Source organism: Hevea brasiliensis, chromosome 10 (genome assembly GCF_030052815.1).
Source record: "Hevea brasiliensis isolate MT/VB/25A 57/8 chromosome 10, ASM3005281v1, whole genome shotgun sequence".
NCBI classification, from domain to species: domain Eukaryota; kingdom Viridiplantae; phylum Streptophyta; class Magnoliopsida; order Malpighiales; family Euphorbiaceae; genus Hevea; species Hevea brasiliensis.
In genome coordinates, this window is record NC_079502.1 from 43,043 (window position 1) to 59,316 (window position 16,274).

Here is a 16,274-nt window from a genome sequence, read left to right on the forward strand (position 1 = left end):
TCTAAAAAATAATTTTTTTAAATATATTATTTAGTGATTTTATATACAATTTATATAATTATCTAAGTATAGTGCATCCCTAAAAATAAAATGCAACATCTTCACATAATTCAAACAAGTTAAGTCATAATCACGAAATGCAATCGAGAGTATTCACACACCCGTGTGTCAAATCCATACTCACATATATATGTATATGGGAGCTGATCCCCTATACAGCTCTCTTAGTTCTAACCTCTGCCAGCAAGATCAACTCGAAATCGAACTTTCTCTTAATATCAAAATATGGGGGCTAGCGAAATCAACTCGAGCCGTGTCTACCCCAACTTATCTATAATAAATATCGGGTCTTAGCGAGTTAAACTCTAGCCGCGTTAACCCATCCTACCTATATCCATATACACACACCAAACTCACGCACACAACTCTAAATTGCCATAAAATAACATATACAATAAGTCATCAATTACATATGCAACACAAGACGTGCATAATAATTAACTATGTGTATATATTTATAAGTGATGTATGAGCATGTCTTGAGTATATAATAATATTAAAATTATAAATAAAATTAATATCTACTCACAGTACTCTAAAAGTTACTGTGGTGGCTGGGTAGATTAGGAAGGTTAACCTGGCTCACTTGAATAATTATATTACAACTTCATCAGTATTAGATTTAAAACAAAGCTTTAAAGAGATAAAAGATGCCCTAATTTATGTCAGAAATTTGGCAAGATTTTCCTTGTATTTAGGACCTACTTAACCTGCAAAGGAGTTTAAATAACACTTCTAAAACCACACATCATCTCAACAATAACACATGGCCCCTCTTGAGCCCTCTAAACCAGACTAAACTCACACAATCAGACAATTTAATTATAAGGCTTAAAACTGATATTTTCCAAAAACATCTAAACTAGCTTTAAAAATTCTATAAACTCACTCTACGGTCCTTAACAATATTATAAAGCTATTGCAAAAGGAATCACAATTTTCTGATTACCCACGAATATTTAATAAATTTTATTCTAAACTCGGTATTAGGCAAAAATTGAGCAACTTGGAGTTCGAGTTTACCTATGCCAAATTTGACACCTGGGACATGTCCATAACATCTAAAAACACTAGGATCAACCACGTTCTGGGATTGGCCGCGAGGCGGCCAATCTGGCTGAAAACGCGGTCTCAAGCGCCAGTGAACTATCATCCATCCGATCGTACCTAAATAAAGCCCAAAAATTATTAATAATTATCATAAAATTATTTTTAATTTTTAGGAATTGAAATAGTCTGAAAATCTCACCAAGCTATCTAGACCATTTGATAATTGCCTTTTTCAAACACTATCCAATCGGAGTGGGGTCTGTCCCATCTCGAAGGTTTTTATCACCCTATGTCCATCAGTGGTCTCAGATTTCTAATCCAACAGTCGAATCGTTGAAAAAGTGGTCAAAAAGCCTGAAACCCATGTGTTTTTCTTCTAACTTTTCCTCGCTAGTTCTCCTTCCTCCAACCACCAAACGGAGTGCTATTGGTCCCATCTGAAAGTTGGTCATCCCAGGAATTAGTGGCACTTGGAACCACCGGAAATGGTCGGAATGGTGTAGGGAATTCGAGTCCCCGAGTCGCACGATCGCTCTCTCTCTCCTCTTTCTTCTTGCGCTACATGTTGTTGATCTACACCATCCTGCCGCCATGTGCTCATAGTAGTATGCCTGCAAAGATATCATTTAGTATGTATCTTGTATATATTTTATTAATAAAAGGTAAATATATATATTTGAAACATTTTTATTTATAATAAATCTAATTCATTATTTTAATTACTGTATTGTAATCATTTACTCGAATGTTTTAATTTTTTTTTAATTTTTTCATTTTATTACTACAAATAAATACTTTCTGATATATTTTAAATTTTTTTAACATATTATACTACTTTTTTCTTCTTTTCAGTTATATGTATATATTTACAATTAATTTTACCATCAATTTTAAAAATAAATTTAATATTAAAGTTAAAAATTCAATTTTGAAACATAAAAATTTGTATTTATTTATTTTATAAATCTAATTTTGAAACATAAAAATTTATATTTATTTATTTTATTCTTATAGAGTCAAAATTTTAATTTTTTTATTATATTAATTATAAAATATTTTTTTGAAGCACTAATTAATGGCTATTCCGATGGCAAGCCTTGACCATTACTTTTACTTTCCTAATTGTCATAAGTATGGCGTGTCATCTAAGGAAGAGTCTGTTTGGTATTGTTATCGAAACTATTATTTAAAAAATAAGTTTTTTAAATATATTATTTAGTGAAGTGTTAAAAAATAATTAATAATTAAATTTGATTAATTTTATTTTTTTTTTTTCCTTTTGACTTGAAAAAAAAGGCAAATTAATTTTTTTATTGAATAGGAAAAGTGTGCTCTAAAATCACATTCAACATTCATGATTGATTAGATATTTTTAAAGATAATTTTAATAATATTCAATTAAAATTCATATCATGTCGGTGAATAAATAATGTTTCAATAAATAAATGTTTTTGATGCATAGAGACATGACCACCCAGCAAAGCCATGACGTCACTTTTATTATTGGCTTCCATGATTCTCTTTCCATACAGCGACTTCCAGCACTAAGCACAAGTAGCTAGTGCAGCTACAAATGTTATCTTATATCCTCGGCAGCAAAACGACACAATAACTTTCGCAAAATGGAGAAAGCACAGTTGTTTTTTTTTTTTTTTTCTATTTATGCAATTTCTCTTTTTTTTAACTCACCAAAGATTGAGTGATGTAAATTTGAATATTTTTATGGGTTTTATGGGTACAAATACTGTATTTTTTGTGAAGCAAAAACCACTCAAATCTCACAGTATTTTATGCATATTTTTCAAAGATAGGATAGAATAAAAAAAATAAATTATATAGTTAAATTTATTTATTAAATATATAAATTTTATATATTTATATTTTAAAATTATAATAAATCAAGTCTAAAAAAAATTTTTCGTTAATGAAAATATTGTTAACAAACTCATTAAAGACTGTGTGATGCAAAAATCTTCTAAATCTCAAGGCTTTTTTCAAAAAGGGGGTTAGGAAAACTAAAAAAATTTATGAAATTTTATTGGGGTAATTTATAAAGAAGGCATAGGGCCAATGAGACCAATTACCTCACTGTCCCACTCTTAAAATTATTGTTTCTGTCCATATATACAATCAAAACTTCATACGACCAGACCACAATTATTTCAGCGTGGGGCTCGCCAGCTACAGAGATTCTCTGACTTGCGCAGCTTTACACAGACAAGCCCCGCCATGCAGAGCCTTGCATATTTTTTTCTTCAGAAATTGTAAAGAGTCAAAGAAGGCTAAGAAATAAAATGGCAAAACATGAGGCATAATCTCATAGTATTTAATACGTATATACATAGAGATTCACCTATTTAATGTGAATATCACGTATTTATATCAACCGCAAATACCTCAAGCTCATCACAATCACCCTCATCTTCTCTACTTGGCCGCAAAATTAAAAATTTTCAATACTAAAATGAAGAAAGCTCAGCTTGTGTTCATCCCCTGGCCCGACATTGGCCACCTTGTCTCAGAGGTGGAGGCAGCAAAGCTTCTTCTTACCCACCATCAACAGCTCTCCATCACAGTACTTATCCTCAACCATTCTTCTGTCAACCCCAAAGTTCATAACTACATCGAATCGCAGCAAGCTTCCTTGTCTACTATATCCAATCGTCTCCGAATCATTGATCTACCCAAAGGCGAGACTGACTTTTCTTTCGTTGAGAGACAGAAACCTCATGTCAAAGAAGCTGTGTTGAAGATTACTCAGTCTGAGTCAAACATCGAATCGCCCCAGTTGGCGGGTTTTGTTGTCGATATGTTATGCACGCCCATAATAGATGTGGCCAATGAATTTGGTGTTCCATCTTACATTTTCTTTCCTTCAAGTGCAGCTTCTCTTGGTTTATTGCTTTATGTTCAGAAGATTCATGATGAAGAGAAATTTGACCCCAATGAGTTTAAAGACTCAGATGCTACGTTACCGGTGCCGAGTTTGGTAAACCCATTTCCTGCTAAGGTTATGCCTTTTGCGATATTAAGCAGAGAGTTTCCTTTTCTACTTAACAATGCGAGGAGGTTCAGAGAAACAAAGGGTATTATGGTAAATACATTTTTGGAGCTCGAATACCATGCGATCGAGTCTTTCAAAATGCTTCCCGTTTACCCTGTGGGACCTATTTTGCATTTGGGGTCGGATGGAACCAACGCTCACCAAGAAATCATGCAGTGGCTAGATGATCAGCCTCCATCATCAGTAGTGTTCTTGTGCTTCGGGAGCATGGGAAGTTTTGGTGAGGATCAAGTGAAAGAGATTGCATGTGCGTTAGAGCATAGTGGTCATCGATTCTTGTGGTCCTTACGGCGGTCACCATGTCCAGGTATCGTAGCATCTACTTGTGACTATGAGGATCCACAGGAAGTCTTGCCGGAAGGATTCTTGGATCGAATGGCTGGAGTTGGAAAGGTAACGGGATGGTCTCCACAAGCGGCTGTCTTGGCCCATCCAGCTATAGGAGGATTTGTTTCACATTGTGGATGGAATTCTGTGCTTGAAAGCATATGGTTTGGTGTCCCAATTGCTGCGTGGCCAATGTATGGAGAGCAACAATTTAATGCCTTTGAAATGGTAATGGAGTTGGGATTGGCAGTGGAAATTAAAATGGATTATAGGAATGACAGTGGAATAATTGTGAATTGTGATGAAATAGAGAGAGGAATAAGGGGTTTAATGGAGCATGATAGTGAGAAAAGAAAGAAAGTAAAGGAGATGAGTGAGAAGAGTAGAATGGCCTTAGTGGATGGTGGATCTTCATACTTTTGTTTAGATGGTCTCATAAAAGAAGTGATAGATAATTTAACATAAAATAATTGTATTAAAGTTTTTATTTTTATATATAGTTAGATAGTATTTCCATCAACTTATATGTATCTCATCGTTTAAATGAATTTATAATTATATTTTGAAGTTTTATTTATGTTGTATTAAAAAATTAGTATTGAGTTTTAAACTATGCAAATTAAAAATGAGCGTAAAATGTAAATATATAAAATTAATTTATTATTTGATATATATATATAATGTCGTAAATACATATTGAAGTAAATTTAAATAAGAAAAATATGTGAATCAAATTATATTATGACTATAGGTGGCAAAAAATTTTGTGGTAAAATATACAAAAATCATCAATAAAATCTAAAAAAAAGCAACAAATATGGGTTTGTTTTTTCATCGTTAAAAATCTATTAAATGCAATGAAAAATATTTTGGTCCTCTTAAAATTAATACTTAAATATTATCTTTTAATTTCTGCCGTTAAATATTTGCAAATTCATTTTTTAAATGTTATCTTTCAATTAAAATTCATATCATGTTGGTGAATAAATAATGTTTTAATAAATAAATGTTTTTGATGCATGGAGATAAGACCACCCAGCGAAGCCATGACGTCACTTTTATTATTGGCTTCCATGATTCTCTTTCCTTGCAGCGACTTCCAGCACGAAGCACAAGTAGCTAGTGCAGCTACAAAGACAAGTACCACAAGTTCAATCTTTCTTCGATCCTTGGCAGCAAAACGATACAATAACTTTAGTAAAATGGAGAAAGCACAGCTGGTGTTCGTCCCCTGGCCTGGTATGGGCCATCTTGTATCCGCAGTGGAGCTAGCAAAGCATATTCTCACCCGCGACCACCGACTCTCCGTCACTGTCCTTATCCTCCAGCTATCTTTCATCAACTCCAAGCAGGTTCATAACTACATTGAATCGCTTCAAGCTTCCTCCTCCACTATATCCAATTCTCTCCGATTCATTGTTTTGCCGAAAGATGAGCCTGAATTATTTAATTTCACTTCTTTTATCGAGAGACAGAAACCCCATGTTAAAGAAGCTGTGTTAAAGATCATTCAATCAGAGTCGACCACTGACTCGCCTTCACCTCGACTGGGAGGTTTTGTTTTAGATCTGTTTTGCGCGCCGATGATTGATGTGGCTAACGACTTTGATGTTCCGTCTTACATTTACTTTACTTCAAGTGCAGCTTTTCTTGGTCTGATGCTTTATTTACAGAAGATTCATGATGAAGAGAAATTTGACCCCATTGAGTTCAAGAACTCGGATGCTGAGTTACCAGTACCGAGCTTAGTAAACCCATTTCCTGCAAGGGTTATGCCTTATGCGATGTTAAGAAGAGAGTTGCTTTCTCCTACATTAGAGAATGCAAGAAGATATAGAGAAGTTAAGGGTATCATCGTAAATACATTTTTGGAGTTCGAATCCTATGCGATTCAGTCTTTAAAAATGCCTCCTGTGTATCCTGTGGGACCCATTTTGGATATTGGGTCGGTCGGAAGCAACGCACCCCAGGAAATAATGCAATGGCTTGACAACCAACCTCTTTCATCAGTAGTGTTCTTGTGTTTTGGAAGCATGGGAAGTTTTAGCGAGGATCAAGTAAAAGAGATTGCATGTGCGCTAGAACACAGTGGGTATCGATTCTTGTGGGCCCTCCGCCGACCACCACTTCCGGGAAAACTAGCATCTCCGAGTAACTATGAGGATCCACAAGAGGTTTTGCCTGAAGGATTCTTGGATCGAACAGCTGGAATTGGAAAGGTGATAGGGTGGGCTCCACAAGTTGCCATCTTGGCCCATCAAGCTGTGGGAGGTTTTGTATCGCATTGCGGGTGGAATTCTGTGCTGGAGAGCATATGGTTTGGGGTTCCAATCGCCGCGTGGCCAATATATTCAGAGCAACAACTTAATGCATTCGAGATGGTGTTTGAGTTAGGATTAGCAGTGGAGATTAAAATAGATTATAGTAAGGACAGTGAAATAATTGTGAAGTGTGATGAAATAGAGAGAGGGATAAGGTGTTTGATGGAGCACGATACTGAAAAAAGGAAGAAAGTTAAGGAAATAAGTGAAAAAAGTAGAAAGGCCTTAATGGAGGGTGGATCTTCACACTTTTGGTTAGGTCATTTCATAAGAAATGTTATGGGTAATTAAGAGTTAGCATTTGGTTCAAATCGAATCAAATTGAATCGAATTGAATTAAATCGTGAAAATTGAATTATAAATTTTAGAAATCGAATCGAACTGAAATGAATGAAAAATTGAATCGAATCGAATTATTTTATTTCGGTTTGGTTCAGTTCAAAGTGATCGATTTTAATTTTTGATTATTTTTTAATGTAAATTTGATTTTTGTGTTATTTGGTCTGATTTTGATATTGTTTTGAACCTAATAATCATTAATCAATAAAATTAAACAATTTACATATATAAAATTACATATAATTCATAAATATCTCATAAAAATAAATAAATTCAAAAATCAATAAAAACTATTCAGTTTGGTTATGTTTAATTGATTTTTTTTCTCTTTAAAATGAAATCGAACTAAAATAATTAAAATTTTTATAATATAAAATCAAATCAAATTTAATCGAATTATCTTAAAAATTAAATTGAATTATAAAATTAAAATGATTCAATTCAGTTTAAATCGAATAATACTCATTCATTTTGACAATTTGGCATAAAATAATAAAAAAAAATTGCAATGAAAATTTTATTTTAAAATTTATATCATTTTAATTTTTATTGATATATTTAATTTTTGTAAAAAAAAGATATTAATTATCTATATGGGTGAATAAAAAATATAATATTTTAATAAATAAATATTTATCTATAAAAGCCAGACTACAATTAAAGTGTATTGAGTTATATAAAAATAAGAGTCTTATTGAACTTACCATAATTTTAATAATGATCTCTTTCTGCAAAGACTACCCAGCGAAGCCATGACGTCATTTTTATATTATTGGCTTCCATGATTAAGATTACACGTTCACGGCTCTTTACTTATAGCGACGTCCAACACTGAACGCAATTAGCTAGTGCGCTGCTACACATAATACCACAAACTCATTCTTATCTTCTGCACTTCGGCAGCAAAACAATACAGTGTCTTTTGTAAAATGGAGAAAGCACAGCTGGTGTTCATTCCCTTGCCTGTTATGGGCCATATTGTATCCTCAGTTGAGGTTGCAAAGCTACTTCTGACCCGCGATCACCGACTCTCCATCACGGTCCTTATCCTCAACCTCTCTTTTGTCAACTCCAACCAGGTTCATAACTACATTGAATCGTTTGAAGCTTCCTCTTCCACTATATCTAATCGTCTCCAATTCATTGTTCTACCTGAAGAAGAGACTGAATTGTTTAATTTCACTTCTTCTATTGAGATACAGAAACCCCATGTTAAAGAAGCTGTGTTGAAGATCACCCAGTCAAAGTTAATCGCCGACTCACCGTCACCTCGACTAGCAGGTTTTGTTATAGATATGTTTTGCACAACGATGATTGATGTGGCCAATGACTTTGGTGTTCCATCATACATTTTTTTTACTTCAGGTGCCTCTGTTCTTGGTCTCCTGCTTTATGTGCAGAAGATTCATGATGAAGAGAAAGTTGACCCTATTGAGTTCAAGAACTCAGATGCTGAGTTATCAGTACCAAGTTTAGTAAACCCATTTCCTGCTAAGGCTATGCCTTCTTCGTTGTTGAGTAGACAGTGGCTTCCTGTTTTACTTGACAATGCTAGAAGGTTCGGAGAAGCTAGGGGTATTATAGTAAATACATTCGTGGAGCTGGAATCCTATGCGGTTGAGTCTTTGAAAATGAGTATTTACCCTGTGGGACCCATTTTGAATGTGGGGTTGGATGGAAGAAACACTCACCAAGAAATCATGCAATGGCTTGACGATCAGCCGCCATCATCGGTAGTATTCTTGTGCTTTGGGAGCCAAGGAAGCTTTGGTGAGGATCAAGTGAAAGAGATTGCCTATGCGCTAGAGCGCAGTAGGTATCGATTCTTATGGTCCCTGCGACGACCATCCCCTCCGGGTCTCTTACCATCTCCAAGTGACTATGAGGATCCACAGGAGGTCTTGCCTGAAGGATTCTTAAATCGAGTGACAGGACTTGGAAAGGTGATAGGATGGGCTCCACAAGTGACCATCTTGGCCCATCCAGCCGTAGGAGGATTTGTTTCACATTGTGGATGGAATTCTGTGCTTGAAAGCATATGGTTTGGTGTCCCAATTGCGACATGGCCAATGTATGCAGAGCAACAATTTAATGCCTTTGAAATGGTGACAGAGTTGGAATTAGCAGTGGAAATTAAAATGGATTATAGGAATGACAGTGGAGTAATTGTGAATTGTAATGAAATAGAGAGAGGAATAAGAAGTTTGATGGAACATGATAGTAAGAAAATGAAGAAAGTAAAGGAGATGAGTGAGAAGAGCAGAAGGGCCTTAATGGATGGTGGATCTTCATACTGTTGTTTAGGTCGTTTAATAAAAAATTTTATGGACGATTTAACTTAAAATATTAGATTTGGAACTTTCTCTTTGCTTCATAATAACAAAAATAAAATTCCTTGATTGCTTATCCAAAAATTATAAATGTATTACTTTTAATTTTTAATATGCATAACCACATAGTTTATCCATTATTATTCCATCCACTAAAATTTTTATTAAATAAAAAATAATATATAAATTGCTGATACATGCCATTCTGTCACCGCTCAATTATAAAAATATATTGATTTATCATAAATCTAAGATATAATACATATAATATGATTCACCTATTAAATATATATGAGACATAGAGACTAGAGAGAGAAGAGCAAAGATAGATTTATTGGAGTTATGAAAAGGCACAAGGATAAATTTGATAGAGATTAAAATCTCAATATATATAAGGCTATACAATATAATAAATAGCAAAAAGTATATTATATAATAAATTGCATATTAACCATTAACTTTAAAGTAATTAATAAATTTTAATTAATAATTTAAGTGTAATTTTTATATAATAATTACATTAAATTATTTTTAAAATTAAAATTAAAATCCAAATCAAAGTATGTGATCATTTATTTTTTGAGAGAATTTTTATAAAATTATGATCATTAAGTGAGTGTTATGGTAATATAGAATTATTGTTATAAAATTTGGACTAATTCGATGGTTGATCCCGTGAACAACACAAAAAATCGAGTTGGTTCTCTCATTGAACTAGATAAGGAATTGATAAGAAAAAAACAATTAATTCAGTGGTTGAACTGGTTATCCGTTGACCCAATGACTCGTTAAGCTGATTGATTTAAAAATTTTAAAATTAAAAATCTTAAAAATATCAATGATATGATATTTTAATATTTAAATTTATATTTAGTCAATGAATAAGATATTATTTAGCTAATATATTTTTATTATAGTAATACAAGAAATTTTATAAAATGATATTTATTTTTTATATTTATTTATTTCGTTTCATTCCAAGTGCTTTTTAAGTTTTTTCATAAGGAAAAAAGAAATAACAAATAAATAACCTTATTTTTATATAAAAAATAATTGATTAAAGTATCCTTATATTTAATTAAGACAGAAAAATGTAATAAGGAAGAGATAAATATATTGGAATGGCAACTGTAAAGGATAAAATTAAAAAAAAAATAATTAATATTTACTTTTTTTTAAAAAAGTAAATAAAGTAGTATAAATTTTTTTTTAAACATCACTTAAGATGGGATGGAAAGAGTAATATATAATTAATATTTTATAAAAAAATATTTTTATTTAATATATTAATTAAAAATTTTGAGAATAAAAAATATTTAAATTCTAAATATTTTAATATTTTCTTATAAAATTTAAAAATATTATTGAGATATATGTAAATATGACTTAATAATTTGTGAAATATTAATTTTAAAAATAAAATTTAATTGATTAAATTTATTTAGATATTAATAAGTGTAATATTTATAGTTAATATATATTTAATTAATTTGTAAAAATTTATTAGTTGAAACAGTGATCTTTTAACTCATTCTTCACGTAAGTTCTGAATCGAATTTAATATCCATAGAAAAATGTAATGCAATGTTAAGTAATCGTTGATGTATATTGCGAAATTAAAAAAATATCACTGAATATATTCTCTTTTCATGGGCTCAATCAGGTTTCGGAAGGTGGCGTAAAGGATAAGGTAGCCTAAAACGACAGAAACTCGCACAGAAGGACTCCGACCAGCAAAGCCAAGACGTCACTTGCATTATTGGCTCTAATAAATATATATTAATTAAAAATTAATTTTAAAATTAAATTTAATATATTTTTCAATAATTTTTTCCCCAACAAATAGCCACCCTCAGGTACTACTGCAGTCACATTTACCTCAGCCTTATCGCGATCGCCCTTATTCCTCATCTTCTACACTCTGCAGCAAAACTAAGAATACTCTATCAGTAAAAAATGGAGAAAGCCCAGCTTGTTTTCGTCCCCGCCCCTGGTATGGGCCATATTGTATCGGCGGTGGAAGTAGCAAAGCTTCTCCTTACCCGCTGCCATCAGCTCTCCGTCACTGTCCTTATCCTCAATCATTCTTCTATCAACTCCAAAGTTCATAGCTACATTGAATCTCAGCGAGCTTCCTCCTCTATTGTATCTACTCGTCTCCGATTCATTGATCTGCCCAAAGATGAGACTGAATTATTTAGTTTCTTTTCTTTCGTTAACAGTCAGAAATCCCATGTCAAAGAAGCTGTTTTGAAGATCACTCAGTCTGACTTTGTGTCAAGCGTTGACTCGCCTCAGCTGGTAGGTTTTGTTGTTGATACATTCTGCGCGTTGATGATAGATGTGGCTAATGAATTTGGGGTTCCGACTTACATTTTCTTTACGTCGGGTGCAGCTTTTCTTGGCTTCATGCTTTATGTGCAAAAGATTTATGATGAAGAGAAATTTGACCCCACTGAGCTCAAGGACTCAGATGCTGAGTTGCAAGTGTTAAGTTTGATAAACCCATTTCCTGGTAGGGTTATGCCTTCTGCAATGTTGATCAAAGATTGGTTTCCTTCTATACTTGACAACACAAGAAGGTTCAGAGAAGCTAAGGGTATTATAGTGAATAGGGGTGAGCAATCGGTTCAAATCGAATCGAACCGAACCGAATTAAATTATCAAAATCGAACCGTTAATTTTAGAAACTGAACCAAATTAAAATTAGTGAAAAACCGAATCAAACCGAACCGTTTTAATTCGGTTCGGTTCGATTTAAATCGATCAGTTTGATTTTTGATTGATTTTTTAATTTAGACTTGATTTTCAAGTTATTTGGTCTAATTTTAACTTTGGTTTGAACCTAATAACCATTAATCAATGAAATTAAATAATTAATATATATAAAATTAAATATAATTCATAAATTTTTCATAAAAATAAATTAATTCAAAAATCAATTCGGTTCGATTTAATTTGATTTGACTATATAAATTACTATTCAGTTCGGTTCGGTTTTTTCTCTTTAAAACCGAACCGAACCGAAATAATCGAAATTTTTATAAATTAAAACCGAACCGAACCGATTAACTTTTAAAACCGAATCGATTGAATCGAATTGAATCGGTTCGGTTCGATTTTTCGGTTTGAACCGTATCATGCTCAGCCCTAATAGTGAATACATTCTTGGATTTGGAATCCTATGCGATTGAGTCTTTAAAAATGCCTCCTGTTTACCCTGTGGGACCTATTTTAGATATGGGGTCAGATGAAAGAAACACTCGTAAGGAAATCATGCGATGGCTTGATGATCAGCCTCCATCGACAGTAGTATTCCTGTGCTTTGGGAGCAAGGGAAGTTTTAGTCAGAATCAAGTGAAAGAGATTGCTTGTGCCCTAGAGCATAGTGGTCATCGATTCTTGTGGTCACTACGCCGACCGGCACGTCCGGGTCTCCTAGCATCTCCTAGTGATTATGAGGATCCACAAGAAGTCTTGCCCGAAGGATTCTTGGATCGAACAACTGGGATTGGAAAGGTCATAGGATGGGCTCCACAAGTGGCTGTATTGGCCCATCCAGCAGTAAGAGGATTTGTTTCACATTGTGGATGGAATTCTATACTGGAAAGCATATGGTTTGTTGTCACAATTGCCACTTGGCCACTGTTTGCAGAGCAACAATTTAATGCATTTGAAATGGTGGTAGTAGAGTTGGGATTGGCGGTAGAAATTAAAATGGATTATAGGAATGACAGTGGAGTAATTGTAAACTGTGATGAGATAGAGAGAGGAATTAGGTGTTTGATGAAGCATGATAGCGAGAAAAGGAGGAAGGTGAAGGAGATTAGTGAGAAAAGTAGAAGGGCCTTAATGGAAGGTGGATCGTCGTACTCTTGTTTAGGCAGTCTAATAAAAGATGTAATGGATAATTTATCATAAAATAATTATAATAAAGTTTAATTTTTATTTATAGTTAAATATTATTCATCAACTTATAAATTATATATATCAAAATTTTTATTTTTAAAAAATATTTCATTTAAAAATTACTATCAAGTATTTAATTATGAGAATCGAAATTTCAATAATAAATTATAGATTACCTACGCCTAGAGATTGAAGGAGCGGAAGTATGGTGATTGGTTCATTAGAGCATTGAATTTCAAAAATTTTCTTATAGGATTTCATGCATCATGCCATATCTCTTATGTGCTTAATTAATTTCAATTCTTAATTGCATATTAAAATACTTTTAATATGTATTAGGATCTATGTTTGCCATTCAAGACTGTGAATTAGCAAATTAATTCATTTAAACCCTAGTTTAAAAGAGGAATTTGAGCACTAACCTCTTTAATGCACTATGGATGCAATTGACACATTTAGGAAGCATCTAGGACCCTAAGTGTTGTCCCTCTAACTTGTCCACACCAAAATCACCAATGGACAGCATAAGGGTAATTTGGTGATCTTATTGGTGTGGACAAGCTAGAGGGACAACACTTGGTGATCTTGGTGTAGACAAGCTAGATGGACAACATTTGGGGTCCTAAATGCTTTCTAAAGGTGCCAATTACATCCATAGTGCATCAAATAGGTTAGTGCTCTAACTCCTCTTTTAAACTAGGGTTTAAATGAATTAATTTTGTTAATTCACAATCTTGAATGGCAAATATAGATCTTAATACATATTAAAAATGTTTTAATATGCAATTGAGCATTGAAATTAATTAGGAACATAAGAGATGTGGCATTATGTATGTAACCCTAGAAAAAAAATTTTTGAAATTCAATGCTCTAATGAACTAATCAACATGCTTCTGCTCCTTCAGTGCCGTCATCGTCTAGTCAAAGGGGAAGCCTCTAGAAACCTCATCGGCCGTGGGGGTTGATGGGTCACTACAGAAAATGGAGGAGAGGGAGGGAAAGAGAGCGACGGAAGAGAGATGAAGGGGGGAGGCCAGTTTTTTTTTTAATCTTTTAATTACCGTATTGGTCCCTAAACTTTTTAAATATTGCAATTGGGTCCAAATTTTTTTTTATATTTAAATTCATTTAAACTTTAGTAATAATAGAAATAAATATACTCCAAATAAATTTTATTAGTATTACTTTAATTTAATAAATTGACTTTAATTTATCATTTTTTTTTGATAAAGGCAATATTACAAATAACCAAATTAAAAATAATAGTAACCATAATACATGTAAAAATAACATCCAATTAAAATATCATATTAAAATAATATTTTGAATTTAAAAAAATAGAATTTAAGAAAAATCAGGCTGGTATAATTATTTTTCTGTGAAATTAATTTTACTCAATTTACACATGTCAAAAACACATATGGTATTTTTTCACGTGTCAACTGGATTGCGAGTGTGCTAAGGACACGTATGATCCCAATGTAAAATAAATATGCATCGGTCTGACTTCTGAACATAATGATTGGCAAAAAAGAAAGGACCTAATCTTCTCTTGGGTTTCCTAACTTGACTAGGATGTGCTTCGTTAGAATCTCTACTCGTTTAACTATTGAGAGAATGAAAGAGAACTTGATAGCTTGAGAAAACTTGAAATGAGGCTTATGCATTGAAAAGTAAAAGTGTGCTTGAAAAGTAAATTAATCATTGCGAAAACATAAAGGTTGTATTGAAAAAGTAAATTGAACGCTTGACTAAAAATTAAATCTATGCTTTTGAAAAGTAAATTGATCACTTTGCAGGAAAAGTAAATCTATGTATTGAAGACGTAAATCGATTGCTTCGCAGAAAAGTAAATTGATCACTTAAAAAAGTAAATTTGTGCATGAAAAGTAAATGATCGCTTGGCAAAAAATTAAATCATTGCTTGAAAAGTAAATTGAATATTAAAAATTAAATGAACTGATTGCTTAAAAAGAAATATAAACAAGAAAGTTGTAATTTACATTAAAAATGAAAAGATCGCTTACATGAATTGAAATATATGCAGAGAAACTGTAAATTGATTGCTTGAATTAAAAATAAAAGGCTAATTACTTAGCTAAAAAAATAAAACACTACTTGAAAATATAAAGATTGTTGAACTAAAGAAATTTGAGTTAAGATATTGTGTTTGTCAGGTGTTGATTGATCAGCTGTATGTGTCTTACTTCTTCTTAACACATCAATTTATAAAAAAAGACTTGCTTGGTGTCCAAGTTAGGTGGCTACCACCTCCTCCACCACTTCCACCTTTCTCTCCTCGCCAACCCACTTTGACCACTTCTATTAACCACCCGTAGCCACCCACAACTAGGGGGGAGCATTTGGTTCGAATCGAACCGAATCGAACCGAATTAAATTATAAATACAAAATTTTAAATTTTAGAAATTGAATCAAATCAAAATAGGTAAAAAATTGAATCGAATCGAACCACTCTATTTCGATTCAGTTCGGTTTAAATCTATCAATTTTAATTTTTAATTGATTTTTAATTTAGACTTGATTTTCAAGTTATTTGGTCTAATTTTGACTTTGGTTTGAAACTAATAACCATTAATCAATGAAATTAAATAATTAATATATATATATATATATATATATATATAATTAAATATAATTCATAAATTTCCCATAAAAATAAATCAATTCAAAAATCGATTCGGTTGGATTTGATTCGATTTGAATATATAAATTACTATTTGATTCGGTTCGATTTAACTGATTTTTTTCTCTTCAAAACCGAATCGAAATAACCGAAATTTTTATAATGTAAAACTGAACCAAACCGATTGAATTTTAAAACCGAACCGATTGAATCGAATTGACTCGGTTAT

The 16,274-nt window shown here is 32.4% G+C and overlaps 4 protein-coding genes across 4 annotated transcripts; all 4 read left to right on the forward strand.

Moving 5' to 3' along the window:
* Positions 1 to 3,273: 3,273 nt before the first annotated feature.
* On the forward strand, positions 3,274 to 5,078 carry LOC131169610 (anthocyanidin 3-O-glucosyltransferase 2-like). The gene has a single exon (XM_058128790.1). The coding sequence runs from the start codon at positions 3,575 to 3,577 to the stop codon at positions 4,964 to 4,966; it is 1,392 nt and encodes a 463-aa protein (XP_057984773.1). The 5' UTR covers positions 3,274 to 3,574; the 3' UTR covers positions 4,967 to 5,078.
* Positions 5,079 to 5,677: 599 nt separating this feature from the next.
* LOC131169611 (anthocyanidin 3-O-glucosyltransferase 2-like) lies at positions 5,678 to 7,256 on the forward strand. The gene has a single exon (XM_058128791.1). The coding sequence runs from the start codon at positions 5,704 to 5,706 to the stop codon at positions 7,111 to 7,113; it is 1,410 nt and encodes a 469-aa protein (XP_057984774.1). The 5' UTR covers positions 5,678 to 5,703; the 3' UTR covers positions 7,114 to 7,256.
* Positions 7,257 to 7,993: 737 nt separating this feature from the next.
* Positions 7,994 to 9,560, forward strand: LOC131169612 (anthocyanidin 3-O-glucosyltransferase 2-like). Its single transcript, XM_058128792.1, has 2 exons — positions 7,994 to 8,240; positions 8,364 to 9,560. The coding sequence occupies exons 1-2, from the start codon at positions 8,091 to 8,093 to the stop codon at positions 9,501 to 9,503; spliced, it is 1,290 nt and encodes a 429-aa protein (XP_057984775.1). The 5' UTR covers positions 7,994 to 8,090; the 3' UTR covers positions 9,504 to 9,560.
* Positions 9,561 to 11,347: 1,787 nt separating this feature from the next.
* Positions 11,348 to 13,451, forward strand: LOC131169613 (anthocyanidin 3-O-glucosyltransferase 1-like). Its single transcript, XM_058128793.1, has 2 exons — positions 11,348 to 12,090; positions 12,640 to 13,451. Exons 1-2 carry the CDS (start codon positions 11,448 to 11,450, stop codon positions 13,410 to 13,412), a joined length of 1,416 nt encoding a protein of 471 aa, XP_057984776.1. The 5' UTR covers positions 11,348 to 11,447; the 3' UTR covers positions 13,413 to 13,451.
* The last annotated feature ends 2,823 nt before the right edge of the window (positions 13,452 to 16,274 follow it).